General features: G+C 43.7%; 3 protein-coding genes and 1 pseudogene across 3 annotated transcripts; all 4 read left to right on the top strand.

Annotated features, from left to right (window-relative positions):
• Positions 1–1,462: 1,462 nt before the first annotated feature.
• LOC146267651 (histone H1 pseudogene) lies at positions 1,463–3,122 on the top strand (annotated as a pseudogene).
• A 58-nt stretch (positions 3,123–3,180) lies between these two features.
• On the top strand, positions 3,181–3,815 carry LOC146267650 (histone H2A). Its single transcript, XM_084709313.1, has one exon. The coding sequence runs from the start codon at positions 3,191–3,193 to the stop codon at positions 3,575–3,577; it is 387 nt and encodes a 128-aa protein (XP_084565439.1). The 5' UTR covers positions 3,181–3,190; the 3' UTR covers positions 3,578–3,815.
• A 1,676-nt stretch (positions 3,816–5,491) lies between these two features.
• LOC146267649 (histone H3-like) lies at positions 5,492–7,287 on the top strand. Its single transcript, XM_084709310.1, has one exon. It carries the CDS (start codon positions 6,518–6,520, stop codon positions 7,133–7,135), a length of 618 nt encoding a protein of 205 aa, XP_084565436.1. The 5' UTR covers positions 5,492–6,517; the 3' UTR covers positions 7,136–7,287.
• A 2,861-nt stretch (positions 7,288–10,148) lies between these two features.
• On the top strand, positions 10,149–13,112 carry LOC146267648 (uncharacterized). The gene is made up of 4 exons (XM_084709309.1): positions 10,149–11,068; positions 11,413–11,727; positions 11,915–12,004; positions 12,324–13,112. The coding sequence occupies exons 1-4, from the start codon at positions 11,005–11,007 to the stop codon at positions 12,476–12,478; spliced, it is 624 nt and encodes a 207-aa protein (XP_084565435.1). The 5' UTR covers positions 10,149–11,004; the 3' UTR covers positions 12,479–13,112.
• Positions 13,113–18,041: the final 4,929 nt, after the last annotated feature.

Genomic DNA, 18,041 nt, shown 5'->3' with positions numbered 1-18,041 from the left:
ATTAAAGTACAGTACAGTAGAGTCCTCATCAAGAGGCCTTCTCCCCTATCTCCACAGAGACGACTCTCTCCATTCAGGACACAGAAGTTAACAGACTGGTCAAGAGGCAGAACCCACACAAAGTAGCTGGGCTAGACCTTGTCTCTCCTGCCACCGTCAAGCACTGTGCTGACCAGGAAGCAGTGTGTTAAGCTGGGAACACACATCTCTGACTCCCGGTCCATCAGCACCGGATCTCCTCAGGGCTGCGTCTTTTGCCCTCTGCTCTTCTCCTTGTACACCAACAGCTGCACCTCCAGTCATCAGTCCGTCAAACTCCTGTAGTTTGTGGATGACACCACCCTCATTGGGCTCATCTCTGGTGGAGATGAGTCTGACTATAGGTGGGAAGCTGACAACCTGGTGACTTGGTGCAGCCAGAACAACTTAGAGCTCAATGCTCTTAAGACAGTGGAGATGGTGGTCAAGAAGCCAGAGGGGAGTGACTGAAGTGTCCGAGTCAGAGACTTGTGTTCCCAGCTTAACGCACTGCTTCCTGTCAGACAGGAAGTCTGTGATCCACCTGCGGGTGGAGTCGGGCACGTTCAGCTGGGAGAGCTTGTCCTGTAGCAGGACGGGGATGATGGTGTTGAAGGCAGAGCTGAAGTCCACAAACAGGATCCTGGTGTAGGCTGCTATCAACCCCAACTTAATACGTTACTTCCACATGTATAAAAGAAAATACAATATTTAAATTAATTATACCAAATATTAAACAGAAAGTAAATCTCACACTAATTTCCTAAACGTCCCCTCATATAAACAGGCTATTGTCAACGAAATACAACCACTTGTCCAGGCTAATGAAATCAATGAAAAGTCTTTATGACTCATTCACTTCCCATCACCAACAACATGGATATTAACGTGCAGGCATACTGAAACTGACGAGTCCGGCTCATACTGAGTAGGTAGACCAGACACACACCATCCACGGAATACAGTCACTGTAGGCTACAGTGAGACGTAACAAGTCTTACAGTAGGGATTGTGTCCTTGGAGATGGAAAAACTAGGGAAGGGAGAGCAATAGGGAGACCAAGATTTCCCCGAACGCCACCCCCGCTACACACTGTGTTTTGTATCCCCCCAAAAGAGACCAGTTTTAAGCCCCTGGTACCCCAGATGTGTATTCTAAAACAGTTACGTTTCTCGACAGATTATTTGGCTCACTAGAAAACATTTTTTCGATTTGCACGACTGCCGTTTTAAATACTATTGGGGCAAATGGCACAGACAACACGGTGCGCAGAGCTCCCTCCGCGAGGCCAACGGCGATGATTTGAGTGAGCCACAACAAAACATCGAGTGCCTCCGGTCCACATACCGTTTTGTTTTGAACGTTGAAAAGGCTGCTTGCTGCCCGATTTACTTCTTGACCGCAGCTCAATTCCAACATAGATTTTTAGCCCGTTGTTCACAGGGAGAAAACACAAGTGCCAACGGATAGCAGCGACGGAGAGAAGCCTGGCCGGGAGTTGAGTCTACACAGTTCTCATGTCCTATTTAAATCCAGCGCTCTGAACGCCGCAGCGCTACACAGCAGAGAGCAACGTCGCACTTTCAAATCGTACACGTCCCGCTAGTGTTTAGACATGGCAGAAGTCGCTCCAGCTCCCGCTCCTGCAAAGGCACCCAAGAAGAAGGCGGCAGCCAAGCCCAAGAAGGCTGGACCCAGCGTCGGCGAGCTGATCGTCAAGGCCGTGTCCGCTTCCAAGGAGAGAAGCGGCGTGTCCCTGGCAGCGGTCAAGAAAGCCCTGGCGGCCGGCGGCTACGACGTGGAGAAGAACAACTCCCGCGTCAAGATCGCAGTGAAGAGCCTCGTCACCAAGGGAACCTTGGTCCAGACCAAAGGGACGGGCGCTTCTGGGTCTTTCAAGATCAACAAGGAGGCGAAGGCAAAGAATCCCGTTAAGAAGGTCGCCGCTCCGAAAGTAAAAAAGGCAGTCGCCAAGAAACCCGTTGCTGCCAAGAAGCCCAAGAAGGTCGCTGCGAAGAAGCCCGCGGCTGCCAAGAAGTCACCCAAGAAGGCTAAGAAGCCCGCGGCAGCCAAGAAGGCAACCAAGAGCCCCAAGAAGGTGAAGAAGCCTGCAACACCCAAGAAAACAGTGGCCAAGAGCCCCAGAAAGGCAGCTAAGGCAGCTAAGCCCAAAGCCGCCAAGCCTAAGGCGGCCAAGGCAAAGAAACCGGCGCCTAAGAAGAAGTAAACCTTAGTCCGCGTCCGTATCACTAAAAGGCTCTTTTAAGAGCCACCCACCTGTCCTTAAATGTGCATGTCCATGTTGTTGGCCCCCGTACCAAACACTTTCACATGCACGATGGTGTTTCATCACGCTCTGTAAAATTGTAGCGTGGGAGTGTTCAGAACTTTGATTACAGGCCACTTCTGTTGCACCTTAAATTACCTTGGTCTCAGACATGAGTTAAATCTCCGGGACGGACATTATGAAAACAAAGTAACCAGCCAGTACCAGAGGTACAAGTGATACATGTTACGCGTCCGCCACAAAACGATTATAAATAAGATGAACAAGTTGCAATGGCACTTCTCATTTGGCATAATCTAGCGAGGAAACCATGACAGAAGAAGAAAATTAATGACACAGCTAGCTAATTTGAGAAATTATCGTTGCATGAGACTTTTATTTGTGAAAGTGCTTCGTGTAACTCTAGAGCTGCATAGAAATTGTGCTTCTGCTATTAGCAACCTGCAAATAGTTGCTTGGAATATTATGGGTGCAAATCCAATTTAAAACCACCATCACCAACTGGATAATTGTAGGCCTATATCTATGTTAAATATGTATGTGGATATATCAAATTGTTCACACTACACAATTGACGATTGTGGCCTATAGTAGACTTTGCGTCCATCCATCCATCCATCCATGCCACATTAATGTATGTGATTGGCGCCTTAAACGAGGAGCGACTGAATGAACAAAGAGACGTGAGGAGGACAGACCAGACGACAAAACGCGCCTTCTGCGGGAAAGAGAATGGCTCCACCCCCGAGTCTGTCGCCACCTCCGATTGGATCAAGACCCAACCGACATTGTGACCAATGAAAGCCGTTTACCGTCAGCTAGCCTATAAATGTTGTGCTCCGACAGATTTGCTTCACTACTCTTTTTAACAGACGTATCACGAAGATGAGCGGAAGAGGCAAAACCGGAGGCAAAGCAAGGGCTAAGGCCAAGACCAGGTCATCCCGCGCCGGGCTGCAGTTCCCCGTGGGTCGTGTCCACAGGCTTCTCCGTAAAGGCAACTATGCTCAGCGTGTGGGAGCAGGCGCACCCGTCTACCTGGCAGCTGTTCTCGAGTACCTCACCGCTGAGATCCTCGAGTTGGCCGGTAACGCTGCTCGTGACAACAAGAAAACCCGTATCATCCCTCGTCACCTGCAACTGGCCGTCCGCAACGACGAGGAACTCAACAAACTTCTCGGTGGCGTTACGATCGCTCAGGGTGGAGTGTTGCCCAACATCCAGGCGGTGCTTCTCCCCAAGAAGACCGAGAAGGCCGTCAAAGCCAAGTAAAGACTAAATCTCAGTCTCACTTTACCCAAAGGCTCTTTTAAGAGCCACCCACTACACTCTTCAAAAGCGCAATGTCTTACAACTCTGTCTAGTGTCAAAGTTATTGGACTATCTACATGCAAGGTACAATAACTATTTAAACTAATACTTTTCTCCACTCTGGCACCACTTTATGGAGTTCCACCACTTAACCTAAATGGTTTACTGTGCTGCTCAATCTGCAAGGTGGCCCACAGTGTCTGACACCAGAGATAAATCCCATTTAGGTGCTGATGCTCTCGGAGGTGGCCTGAGCCTACACACCCCAGCCAGAAAATGCTTGACCAGCGGGTGGCTGAACAACGCTGTCTTGGCGAACCCTTCGTGACATGCCGAAATGGCAGCTGCGTAAAGATGCACAGTGCTCGCGGCTAAGCCCTCGTCAAACAACGATTGTAAAAAACACAAGAACATTTAGACTGGACATGAGACCCGGGTCAAGGTTCTGTTTTCCACACCATTGCATAAAGGCTCACCGGGCGCGACGCGTACCCTCTAGCAGTAGATTGGAACCAGAAAATAAGGGGAGTAGAGACCTGGGTTCTCCTTATCTCTGGGGACCGGAATCACTGTCCCTTTGGTCAGCAAACTCACTATCTCCTTCCGGAGCGCGAGTGCCTTCAGTGGGCAGGACAAATACGTCTCCAGGACAAGTCCGTACAAACTCTCCCTCACCCCTCTGAAAGGAGGGCGAGTCCGTACGAACTGGATGGCATAACCCTCTCATCATCCTGTCTAGCCAGCATGGCAGTGCTCACCACTCTGCATAGCGCAGAGAGAGCGGGTGTGCGTTCAGCTGCAGAACCGCAGACAGGAAACTGCTGTATTCTCGTCTGACCCCCGCCGCCACTGTGCACCGAATCGGCGACACAGCCCAAGGTGGGGTCGACTCCAAAGGGCTGGAGCAGCGTCTCAAGGCCAAAAGAGGTCTGAGTGCTGTCCTCATTATGGGCCTCGAGAGGACTCGCATCACAACCAGAGGTCTGTGCGTATCGTGATAACAGAGTCACACACTGTGTTATGGTGCATGGGGGCTGCTAGCGGTCTGGCCACACGCTTGCTAGCTGGGCCAGACTCCGCTATGTACGTGCTCGATGGTTCGGCATCGCCAGTCGTGGAAAACCTGTGAACCGAAACCAACTCATTACAACCGAAGCCTCTGTCCCCGCCGCCAGTCATGTTCTCCTCTTCTTCCCACCTCCGCCACCACGCCAGCTGGGGTTAGGTGGATGGCTGTAACCCGCTCTCTCGGTGGAACAGGTGCCCCGGGAGGAGCAGCCTGCGTCGCAGTGGCCGCTCGTGCCACCGGAGGGCGAGCTCATTTCCTCCTGCTTCGAGAGGCACCTGCAGGAACAGAGAAGGGAGCAGTGGTAGTCTTCTTCTGCAGGGGCATATGCCCTAGCAGGTGCTTCCTCTCCTCCTCCAGGTGCGAGAAGTGTTTGTATGCTGATGCCACAGCCGGTCAAGCCAAGCCCCCGCCAGCCACTGGAGCATTGAGAAGGGTGGACTTGTCCGCCTCTCTCATGGCCGTCAGGGACAGCCACAGGTGGCGATGAATCACAAGGCTGTTGCCCATAGCTCTTCCAGCGCAAATAGCCGCCCCCTAGTTCAAGTGGAGCACCACTGATGCCATCCTGGCCATCCAAGACGTCTCCTCAGGGGACAGGCCTTCAGGGCACTCCGTAGAGTTTGGAGACCGCCACCGTCAAGATGGCGGCGTTGCCGGAGGCCGCCGCTGCCTGCTCACCCCAGACGTATGCCTTGTCTGCCAGAGAGGCAGTAAGCTTGTCCCGGGAGGACGGCAGGGTCGCCTTTCTAGCTGTCATCCATGCGCTGGTACCAGGTACGCCGCGAGGGACGGTTCCAAGGGCGGGGGGCCGGCCTTAACCGCCTCTCCCAGCCCGGTCACCCTCATGAACGCGAGCAGCGCTTTGACTGGCGCGTTAGCCCAGGAGCCCTGCACGTACTCAGCCAGGTTTGGCATAGTGGGGCTCAAGGGTTTCGAGGTCTTCATGCGTTTCGCATGGGGGCCAACCTCCCATGGGTCCTCTTCCTCCACAGGAGGAGAGGCCGGCAGGGGAACGCCCATGATCTCCGCTGCTTTCGTAATGATAGCTGGGAAATCCGCCCTGAGCTCCTCGTCATCCTCCGAAACTGAACTCAGCGCTCGCCCTTCGTCATCAAGAAAGGACAGGGGGGCATTAGTCACCTCAAGGTGGTCCTCAAACTCCGAACTCTCCTCGTCAGAGAGCAGGGCCGAGACCACGTCTTCAAGGAGCTCCTCCACCTGGAAGAAATCAAAGCGCAGCCGCCTCTCCGAAACAGAGAGGCAAGCGCATGATTCACAGTCAGGGGAGTCCACCAACCTGTCCTTGGTATGCCGGGGTCCCAAGCACACGATCAGCCTCCAGGTTACACCTGCACTTGGCTCTTAACAGAGCCTTGCGTGGGAGCAGTGGACTGGAAAAGCTCACGTTCTTTTCTTATAGATATTCTTCAATCTTGAAGTCAATAAAGTCAAGTGACACGTGCAAATTTTGGTGGGGAACATGAGTGACAGCGGTCACCCCTTTATATAGGTCACCTGTGTGAGTGACAGGTGTGTATACATTTTGATTTTCAGTCATTGGCTGCACTAGGCAGCGGGTAAACCATTTGGAGCAGAGCTCCCCAATGGGGCGGAGTTCCACGAAATAGAACGGACAGAATAGTCTGGAAAAGACTTAATTGCTTATGGTCAATATGCGCAGCAACTTTACATATTTGAATGCTTGTATCCATGTTCGGGTTATCTGAAGTGTGAACACGCTCTGTCACAAACACGATCTTAAATGCAGAAATTCGTTTTATTTTAAACATTCATCGCCTACTTGCCCGCACCTGCGCAGCAGTGCAAGGAGGATGAGGGCGGGGCCAGAAGGTTTCAAATGTGGGCGGGAACTGACATCCGTCCCTGCGTCCAATTGCCAACGGAAAAGGCGTCGACGGTTTACCAATCAGTCTGCTCGGGAGAGAAGTCCAATCAGCGGACGACAAGCCGACCATATATACTTCTTTATCCCTTCTACCGAAACTTACTTCAAACTCGTCGACGAAAAGACTCCCATCATGGCCAGAACAAAGCAGACCGCTCGTAAATCTACCGGTGGCAAAGCCCCGAGGAAGCAGCTCGCCACCAAGGCTGCTCGTAAGAGTGCACCGGCCACTGGTGGCGTCAAGAAGCCCCATCGTTACAGGCCCGGGACCGTGGCTCTGAGAGAGATCCGTCGTTACCAAAAGTCCACCGAGCTGCTTATTCGCAAACTGCCTTTCCAGCGTCTGGTCAGGGAAATCGCCCAGGACTTCAAGACTGACCTGCGTTTCCAGAGCTCCGCTGTGATGGCTCTGCAGGAGGCCAGCGAGGCGTACCTGGTCGGCCTGTTCGAGGACACCAATCTGTGCGCCATCCACGCCAAGAGGGTCACCATCATGCCCAAGGACATCCAGCTGGCCCGCCGCATCCGCGGGGAGCGCGCCTAGACGTTGTCCGTGATCATGTGATCTCGAAACCCACAAAGGCTCTTTTAAGAGCCACCTCACTGTTTATACGAAAAGACAAATGCTTCCTAGTCAAACGTCTTACTCGTACGTGCTGTAATGTTTATTTTTAATAAGCAGAATTTGAGCACTCATCTGTGGCTCTGCCTCTCTTATAAAGTATAATAATATAGTCGTACTGGAGAGTATTATAACTTTAGTGGATGTGTTCATTATGGTATCTTGGCATTTGCAGTAACTGGTCTGTTCCATGATTTAGGTGGCAAAAAGAAAGGCAAGTGTTTCTGGCTTATTTTGCACAGCCATGAGGTATTGGAATGCCCTGCAGCTCTCAACTGACACTAGACAGACCAACAGTTGTTTGGTATTTTAAGATACCAACATTGGTCTTAAATGTTTGTCTTAATATAACGACCATTATTTCTAACCTCACCATCATCACCACCACCACCATTCTTTATGGCAGTCGAAACTTTGCTCTAGTTGAAAGAAACTTGTATTAAGTATCATTAATTTTCTGTACATTTCCAACATAGATGGATAACTAAAGTTACTTTGTGCAATTTGTTGTTGTTGGCCAACCTCCTCCTCTCTGGCAGACAGCTGGGGGGGTTCTGTTGAGGGGGACGGGGCACCGGGTAGGAGTCGCCCATGGGGTCTGGACAGGGAACAAAGAACAACGTCAGTTCAGTCAAGACAATCGCGTATTAGATTTGAGCATTTATTGTTTCATGACATGGACATGTAGATTTACTTTGGCGGAGTGGATGATCTAAGGGAAGCAATAGAGATATAATCATCCCCCTGGTGGATAGACATACAGACAGCATGGGGGAGAAGGGGACGGTGGAGGGTGGCAGCAGCACTGATCATACAACGACCGGGGTGAGTGTGTGCATATCCGCGCGTCTTTTAAAGACGCCTTATCGGACGTGGCCCAATGGATATGCGCTGCTAACATGGGTGTGGTAGTGGGTGGAGTAAAGGAAGGTGGAGTACGACGCCTTACATCCCCGTTAAATGAATGACGCGCGCTGCCCGATTGCCCTGCCTGAACTAGCTGCGCTTATTTACGACGACAACTAGACACTTTGGTGATGGTGCTTTTGTTGATTATCACCAGAAACAAGTACACACAATAATTTAGAGAACTTAATATAAAGCAACCAACTGAAATATCAAATATTTTTATATATTTAGAGATAAAAAGTACTTATATACAGATAACATCTTGGTTCTGACCAATATGGAATCCAGCATTTATAATACATGGAATCTCAAATTCAACCACAACTCAAAGTTGATAAAAAAAACATTGAATGTGTTACAGTACAGTCCATGTGTTGATGAGTTTGTACTTTCAATCCTGAACACTTTTCCATGAGCAGAATCACTACATTCATGGTATTTAGTGTATAGTCCAGTCTCCCAACACAGAGAGGAGGGGGAGGGGAGTCACCTGCTGTTCCAGTTCCTCCTGGTACGTTGGTGCCCTACGCTTAACAGGCTCCAGCCTTCCCAGTCTGGTGGTCCTGCTCTCTCTATAGGGAGGTCCACCCTCCTCAGCCCAGGGACCCCTGCCCTCGGCCGGGTGGTGGCCCATGTACACCCCTCTCCCCCCTTCAGTCAGAGTGGAGGGATCTCTTCTGAGGGAGGCACCGTACTCCTAGGGAAGAGAGAAAAGGCTTCATGCTATGAGCAGTGATCCATTTCAAATTACGCTTACACACTACAAATGAGGAGCAATTCACAGATCAGTTTTCCTCCCACACCATCTCTGCTCCATGTGAGCCACAAGGGGGCGCAACAACTTACAGATCTAGCAATGTGCAAACTTGTTTCCTCGAATGAAAACATGTAGACACACAAACTCATACACTTACCTTGTGCATTTTAACATTGATTTATTTATTTTTTACAACCATTTAGTGACATTCAATAAATAGGGTCTAATCCATGTAGGAACATACTTCTCTGGATTGTGTTCAATTTGTCGTTTTATTATATTAGAATTGGAGATTACTGTGAACAAGAAACTAGGTAAGTTCAAATGAACTGACGTTTTGGTTGTCACAAACAGTAAATTAAAGTACTTAATCACAGTAGAAACATGACGATTCAGAGGCAAGTCACAAGGCCTCATGCATCCAGCCAGCATCATCTCCTTGTCACTCCCTCTTGGCCTCAAAGACCTTAGAGCACCAAAAGTCAGAGTTGTAGTCATTGTGAACAGACAGTCTGTGAACAATCATGTCCTCAGTTCTCATAAGTCTCACCTGTCTTCTTTATCTGGGTAAGTAAACAAACATACAATAGAAGATGGAGATAAAGTACGCTTTGTCAATGGAGAATCTATGTTGAGGAAACACAACTGTACAGAATAATGGGTTTTTATAATCAAATTTCACATTGGTGCTATTGGACTATATGGTGCACTGGTAAGATGAATATAGTATTAGCTGTTATTGCTGAAATGTAGTTGCATGACTTCTGGACAGTTTCAATGGTTTTTACAATATCTTACTGCTTCTTTTGTGCAAACCTGTAGCATCAGAAGCTTCAGAGCTGAAGCAGAAGGCCCTCATGATAAAAACTCCCAACAAAATGGTTCTCATTGATTGTGAATCTCCAAATGTTCCTTCGAGCTACGTGCAGTGGTACAGTCAGAAAGACGGAGAGCCTTTAAAAAGGGTCGCGATTATTGCAACCAAAGATCTGAGAACACCGGAAATGCAAAAAAAGAATACAAATTGGATCACTGAGCCTGGATTTGACCAGGTCTCAGTAGACAAAACAGGAAATAACTACCTTCTAAAGATTGTTAATTTAAATATAACCGACTCTGCTACCTACTACTGTGCCTACTCGGATTATCACAGTGCAGACCACATTGCACAACCTGTGACAATAACTCTCTTTACAGGCACTTTGCTACTGCTGCCAGATGTTTGGGAAATGCAGTAGGGATGAACCTTTCAAGCAGCAGAATTATTTGATTATCAGTGGGGGAAGTCCTATGGTTAGCTTTACAGGAATGGTAAGCATGGTGGAAATGGGACTACCAAAATTCATTGACATTTTGCATGTTGCACGGTTTGGTGAGAACCAACCAATTGAAATGGAATTCTGTGGAATTACAATTCACTGTGAGTGTCACAAATATCTAGCTTGTTGGTACCGTAACTGGCTAAAGCAGTATTTCTGAAAGGTTGTTGTTGTGTGTGAATGAGAGGACCCGAGGTCAATCCCTGGAAGGGGAATATGAGGACTGAAGCAGTATTAATGAGATGACACGTCACACATTACCCCACTTTGTTACTGGGGAGAAATGATGGTGTTTCAATGATTGCAGAGGTCTTTCTTACCACACCATGTGCTATCAGACTGTTCAGTGCATCCTCTGCCTGGCTGGATATTAATGATGGACCTTACCAGCTTGGTGGGTGCTAAGACCTACAAACTGAACAGGAGTGGAACAATCTCATTAAGTTACCTGACTATTTCACACATACAGTAGCAGGGTGGTTCATGTAGTCTTCCTATAATGGGCCATAACATCGGGGATGAAGAGGAGCTGTGAGAACCAAAGTAGATGGAGGATTGTATTTCATAGCGGCTCCTTGTTCAGGCTTGATTGTATGTTAAGGATCTGTCTTCACAGAGAATGCTTCTACCTCCTCCTGACTGTGAATAAGCTTCATTTGTAACTTTTCTGTTGCTTGTGGTCATTCCAGGCAGAGCCTGATTGGTCCACACCCAACCCTCTTTCTTCATCCACCCCTTCATCCTTGGACCCTATTAGGCCACTTCAGCAGGTACAACCAAGCTTGCCATGCAGACTTTTTGACATCATGTATGTCACTGTGGAGAAGGAGGTGATGGTATTTGGCTCAGGTACAAGACTCATTGTGTCAGGTAAGATCTCATTTCTGTTTTAACGCATGTTTTCTTTCTCTCAACTACAATAGTTTCAATCATGACACATACCCTTGAGTATATTATGGTTGTTGCATGAATTAATAAATAACAATTACATGTATTTGTTCAGTATGACATTATCATAACTTTAGCGACTGGCATCTAGGTAACTATTTCAACTACCATAACTGAAAGTTCAGGATTGACCTGTTTGTCATAATAAATTGTCCAGATGTTTTGAGAATGTACCAAATGCAGTATAAAATCAAATGGTTTTTAAAATTAAATTTCATCAATTCCTAAGGAAAAGTTTTACCCCCACAATTGTATTTATTTATTAGATAATGAAGTCAAAACACCGAAAGTGACCGTCTACCCAGCATTTACACATCAACACAATGGAAGGACCATCCTGCTGTGTCAGGCCAGTGACATGTTCCCAGACTTGGTGAGGTTTTCATGGAAGATGGAGAGAGAAGACGGCCGGTTGGTGGAGGTGCCTGAAGCAGAGAGAGAAGAGCTGGAGCAGAGGGAGGACGGGACAGTGACTAGTGTGATCATCATCAAGAACCAAGAGGCTGAAACAAAAAAGTACAGCTGTACTGTAAAGCATGAAGTGGGCGATGTTGAAGACATTCCAAAAAGACACAAAAAAGGTTTATCTTCATTCCATTTATGTACCTATTTTTGAAGTTTCTAAAGTTAATAGGACGAATAATGGGCTCACCTAAAAATATTCATCCGTTCCAATTAGATGTATATTTCTTTGTTCTCAAATTACTTTCTATCTAACACAGCTATCTGTCACAGAATTATAATAATGTTCTGGCACATCTGTCTCAGAGGAATCTTCTTTTACCACGGCTGCCTCTGCACCAACCTGTCCACCTCAGAATCATACACACGTCTCTCCTGCCGTCCACGTCCCTGATGGTAAGACACATTTACAACACTGTTGTAAACTGTTTATTAATCGTCAATACGTATTTTCATATATTTCTCACATAATTATAATGCCCAGAAGGATTGATGTAACTGTTATTTACTTTTATTTCATGGCTGGTAGAAAAGAAAAAAAACATGTTAGAATACCACATTACATGTGCTTTTGTTTCTTAATACATTTTACTAAAAGGGTATGAACAATATGATCACTATTACATTAATCTGTACGTCCCTTATGTTGCCTCAGGAGAAATATCATGATCTGTCTGTGTCAATGTGTGGTATTGTTGGTTTGTTTCCTTTCCAGAACTGTTGCAGTCCATGTGCAGTGTGAACCTGGCCTCTCTGGTTTACACTGTGATGATAGTGAAGAGCTTGGTGTACTGCTGTGGGCTCTCCCTCCTGCTGCTCCTCAGGGACAACCAGGGAAGTCCACCACACACCTGGAGGAAAGCTCATTAAAACCTACAGCCACTGTTCACGAATGTTGCATTACTACTACTGCAGATTACAGCAGAATCTGGAGATATCGAGTGACTTTTTTTTACAAATACAGTTTATAAAATAAATGTTTTATGGGCCATTTTATGTAGTGCCATTTTATGTAGTAGTTATGTATTTTTTGTATGCATGTGTATTTGTCATTTATATTTTAATACCAAAACAAATACTATTTGAATTGAATTAATGACTGTTAACATATCCATCAACAGATGAACATTCTGTAAATCTTTAAGGTTCTATATCTGAACAATCAGTCCACCACACACCTAGAAACATGATCAGTCCACCACACACCTAGAGACATGATCAGTCCACCACACACCTGGAGACATGATCAGTCCACCACACACCTGGAGACATGATCAGTCCACCCCACACCTGGAGACATGATCAGTCCACCACACACCTGGAGACATGATCAGTCCACCACACACCTGGAGACATGATCAGTCCACCCCATACCTGGAGACATGATCACTTGATATGACTTCCAAGAGACTTTCTAATCCTGTTTGTCACAAATATTTCATGTATTTTTTTCTCTTGACATGTACAATAAATACAACAATAAATTAAATACAACATTTTACAATGATTAGTCTGTGAATATATGTGCATTAAGAGTATATACATTACAAAACTTGTATACTTACCTGCCTTATTACCTGAGTTAAAAAAAAGTAGTAGTAGAGATGCTACTGACCTGTATTGCTAGTTATGCAGCAGAGGTAAAGAGCTAGTGGAGATGTTACTGGCTTGTAAAGTTAGTTATGCAGCAGAGGTAACGAGCTGGTGGAGATGCTACTGACTTGTAGAGCCGGCTCAGCAGCAATAGTAAAGAGACAGTACAGACCATGAAGTATCTGTCTGCTGGCTGTTCGATCCCGCTCAGAAGAATGGTAAAGAGACACTGCAGACGTCCCTATCCATGCCGCTTTCTTATTTTAGTTATTTATTTATTATAATGTTTTTGTACAATACATATCCATGGGAATAATAAATTCATCATGAAATGTAAGACTGCTTGAGTACTTATATGACACGTTTTCTTTGTATTTCCTGAACATGTTCTAATACTTTATAATAGTTCAAAAGTATACAGTTAATTTAGCTCTTTTTAATTAACATGCCTGAGCAACAGGTGTTACCTAATTTAATTATCTTCAAACAGCTGTTTACAAATGAAAGAATATCAAAATATAATATTTTACAATACAGAAAATGTTACAACACGACAACATGTTAAACAAAGGCTTGTGACATTCTTGGGTAATGCCACTAGATGTTCAAAACAGTCTTATTGTGATTTGTCGAAAAACTGTCTTTGAAAGTCAACACTTGTTTGATGTTATATATAGTCCATACATTTTAAATAAGCCTATTTAGACATTTTATTGTACACCTTCACAGCAATCCAATATTATTAAGTGATGCTACTACATATTATATATATATATATATATATATATATATTTTATTTTTATTTATTTTCTACAGACAGGTACTCGGATTAGGAAGGCATTATTATGACCAAAAATATTATCAAATGATCTTGTAATTAATTAAACAAAAAAATAATAACCTCTTTATATGAAGGTGTCATGATCCAAAAACTTAAACTTTTATTAGTTTCCTTTACCATGGTATATTGATTTGATGGGATGCAGGTGCACAGTATAAAGATGTGGTGGACGAGTTTAGGGTTTTCTAATTAAGGGTAAGATGTTTCCGACTGAAACATTCTGAGGCAGTTTAACCGCATCTTGATCAACAGATTTGTTATTATCATTATATAGGCACTATTTTTGTGTCAAACACTACTAAGCTAAAGCATGTTTTATTTACACCGATAAACGTGCTTGTGTTTAAACAAAGATAAGTCACTGAGATTGACAATGCAACATGAAAATGCATACAAATGATCTGTCAGTCAAACTGTGGTTGAACTGCCTCACCATGTTTCCAGGAAGCCACGTCTAATAAGCTATTGCAGTGACATGACAGGCTGTGTTCTCTACACGACACATTGTTGCAAATTATATACAGTACATTTAGAATCTTAACTATTCTAAAAATGCTTTGGAAATTGCACTTTTGCATATAGGCTGTTTGTTTTCTTAGTTGTTGAACTATAGCTATCATTAGAAGTAAAGAATTTCGAAAACGTCATCAAATCATGTCATAAAATTTCAAAATACAATTTAAATTTAAAGCTTAAATTTTCAACAATTCAACGGCCATCAGATAAATAGTTAAGATACATTTGACAAATAAAGGCCTGTTTATGTTGAAGCAAATAAATTCCATGTTCATGGCTCACAGTAAAATATACATCAGGCCTCAGTAGACACCGATGCATATCCAGTTGAACAAAAATGCATTGTAGCCTAACAGATTTATTATCTATGACATTGGTTCTCAATCCTGGTCCTCGGGACCCCCTGCCCTGCATGTTTTAGATATTTCCCTGCTTCAACACACCTGATTCAAATAAATGGTCCGATAATGAACCCTTAATTTGAATCAGGTGTGTTTGAAGAGGGAAACGTCTAAAACATGCAGGGCAGGGGGTCCCGAGGACCAATATTGAGAACCACTGATCTATGAGACCTGTCAGTTTTTGCAGTGTTGTAAAGGCTTTGGAATTTACAAAATTCAATCTAAAATAAAACAGGCACAATAATTTCAAATCTTTAATCTCATTAAAATCTCATGATTGATTTAAATGTGTTTCTCTCTGGCACACATTAGTCAGATGAAACACAGGTGCTGCTCACACTGTTGTTTGAAACCATAAAGACGGAAGATGTGGTGAAAGTGTTTATGGTTTCTAATAAACGCTGACAAGTTACTTACAGGAAACACAGTGAGGCCGTTTAACCACAGTTTGATCAAAAGATCATTTATCGTACAGATGAGTTTCAAAGGATGATGATTGGGCTACAATAAAGATGGTGCTAGTTTTTCAAATCAAACTGTGACACCTTTTGAAAACTACCCATCATTCACATCACAAAGTGTATTCTAAATCATCTTTCCTTATGAATACACATTTAGAAACATGGCTGTTAATACATTTTCCATAAATCCATAACTTTCGGCCAATAGTGTTTGAAAGCTACAACAAAAAAGTGACTTCTTTGCATTCACAAGGAAGCTTAAACAGCACTTTATCGTGATATAATTATGAATAATAATGTATTTATTTAACTTAAATGTGTCATCAGTTTATATCTAAACTTGCAAATAGTACCTCTCCAAAACAGATTTATCTGGATTATAATGTTGACTTAAATGGCTTAATGCACACGGACACTGCATCAAAAATATTGATTACACCGTAGCAATTGAACTGCATGTTCTTACCATCATTGCAACATGTAATTTAATAGTTGTTGCTCTTCAGTGTAGTGAATAAACCACTCGCTGTAAATTATATTATTGATGCTTGCTTTCCTAGGTACACTTTTGCACTTTTGAGGTTCATGTTGTTTAATTTGTAATTTGATTAACTACATGCTCTTATATTTCTTCCTATTGGCACTTATTTGCTTTTCACAATGTATGCTTCATGTTATGGCTACTCGCAATGTTTTGGGGCTATCTCGTTCATGTTCATTGACCTATGCACTTTTGTAAAGCTCTTTCTTGGTAGTGGCTTTGGATAAAAGCGTCTGCTAAATGAATACATGTAAACGTCAACAACACTGTGCAATATTACCATCTTGTGGACGAATCACAGATAACACATGCAGTTCTGGTGATTACCTTTGAAGACAATGTTTGTAAAATTGTATTTTCCATCATCATTATGTCCCTGCCTGTCCAGTCATTGTTTTATGGTTGAGGTTCTATTTGTATTTTTTGTTTTGTTTAAATTGCAGTTGTCTTGCTTATCCTATCATGTCTTCACTGTACAGACATTATACTTAATATTCTTAATTTGTGAAAATATAACAATTAGATTACAGCAAGATTATTGTTACAAATAATTCTAATAGTATTTTTGTGGGAGTAAATTCTGAGATGTTGTTGACTGAAACATGGTAAGGCATTGCGATCAGTTTAATTGAATTCATATTCATTGTACATATCAGTGTTTTTCCCCACACACATTGTATGTATCTGTCCCAGAAGTTTATAATCAACATTTCAACTTTTCATAGCTTTTTATATCTAAACATGTTACGCTTTTTTATAAAAAAATTATAAATAGTATAAATTGCATTTTGAAAGGCGCTGTAGCTGCCGCCCTTTCAAGTAATGTCACAAGGTGAAATAAAATAAATACAAACTACCTAAAAGAACAACAACATTATAGTATTAAACGTATCTAAATTAAAGTGTCCAAACACTTTTGTTTGCTTAAAATAGGAAGATGAAACACAAAGTATTGTTATTACAAGTTTATAAAGCACATACATATTGAAACAGACACAAATAAAAGGTCAAATTCTTAACTTCTGCTCCATGATCATGTTTTATTCATGTTTTCATGTTTCTTTAGTGTGCAGCAGAAACATTTCCAATACCTACATAGGGGAGTGTAAGTGTGTGCAAGACCACCTTCTTGAGGACAAATAAACACTAAATACATTATCTTAATATGGACCTGCATGAAGCTAGTGATTTACTTGTTATCATTAGTTCAGCATTCCTGACTGTCCTCAACCCGATAAAGCTTCTTTGGGATGAATATCGAAAGGCTTTTTACTGTATGAATGTACGGCTGATATATCTGCATAATGTCAATGTGTTTGCAGCCAGTGCTTATATTTTTGTATACATTTTCAATTAATCAAATTATTTGTAATTGTATTATTATTACCAAGATATGTAATGGATATTATACTGTATAATCATACAGCTTGAATGTTTTATAATTGTCCTTTCACAGGCACATTGATATGAGTTTGATGGTACACAGCTGCACAGTAGGAATGTGGTGAACATGTTCATGGTTTTCTAATGAAGGCTCTGATGTTGTTTACTGGAAACACAGTGAGACTGTTCAACCACAGTTAGATTGACAGGTGATTCATCACATGCATTAGACAGTCACTCTAACCAAAGTTCCATTTAACCACAGATTGTTTGGGAGTCCATGTGTACAGTCTACCTCTTTTACACAAGTTAAAGGTCATGCTAGGAAACTGTCTCAACCAATAGAGGACTGAAGCATGGTGGACACGTGACATGAGGTTAGATGAACTATCTGAAACCAGACACCCCAATACATCTTTTTCTCTCTGCCCACACTGAACAAAGACCTGAACAACTTCAGTTACAACAGTTGACAGTTTAATGGTGTAGACATGTTCCTTGTTTTCAGTGCTTTTACATCTGTCCTGTTTTTAGGTGAGTTTTCTACACGTACTGTAAATGTGACATTGACAGCTGTGATCACAAGATAAAGTTAGATTTCTTCTCTGTACAACAGCAGCAGCTGGAGACCAACTGGTCCAGGACCAGATGTCATGGACCAGGAGAGAGGGCGAGGGTGTCTTCTTCAGCTGCAGAG

The sequence above is a fragment of the Hypomesus nipponensis genome, chromosome 11 (genome assembly GCF_054491055.1).
Source record: "Hypomesus nipponensis isolate SF chromosome 11, ASM5449105v1, whole genome shotgun sequence".
NCBI classification, from domain to species: Eukaryota; Metazoa; Chordata; class Actinopteri; order Osmeriformes; family Osmeridae; genus Hypomesus; species Hypomesus nipponensis.
This window is presented reverse-complemented; position numbering and strand designations above follow the sequence as displayed.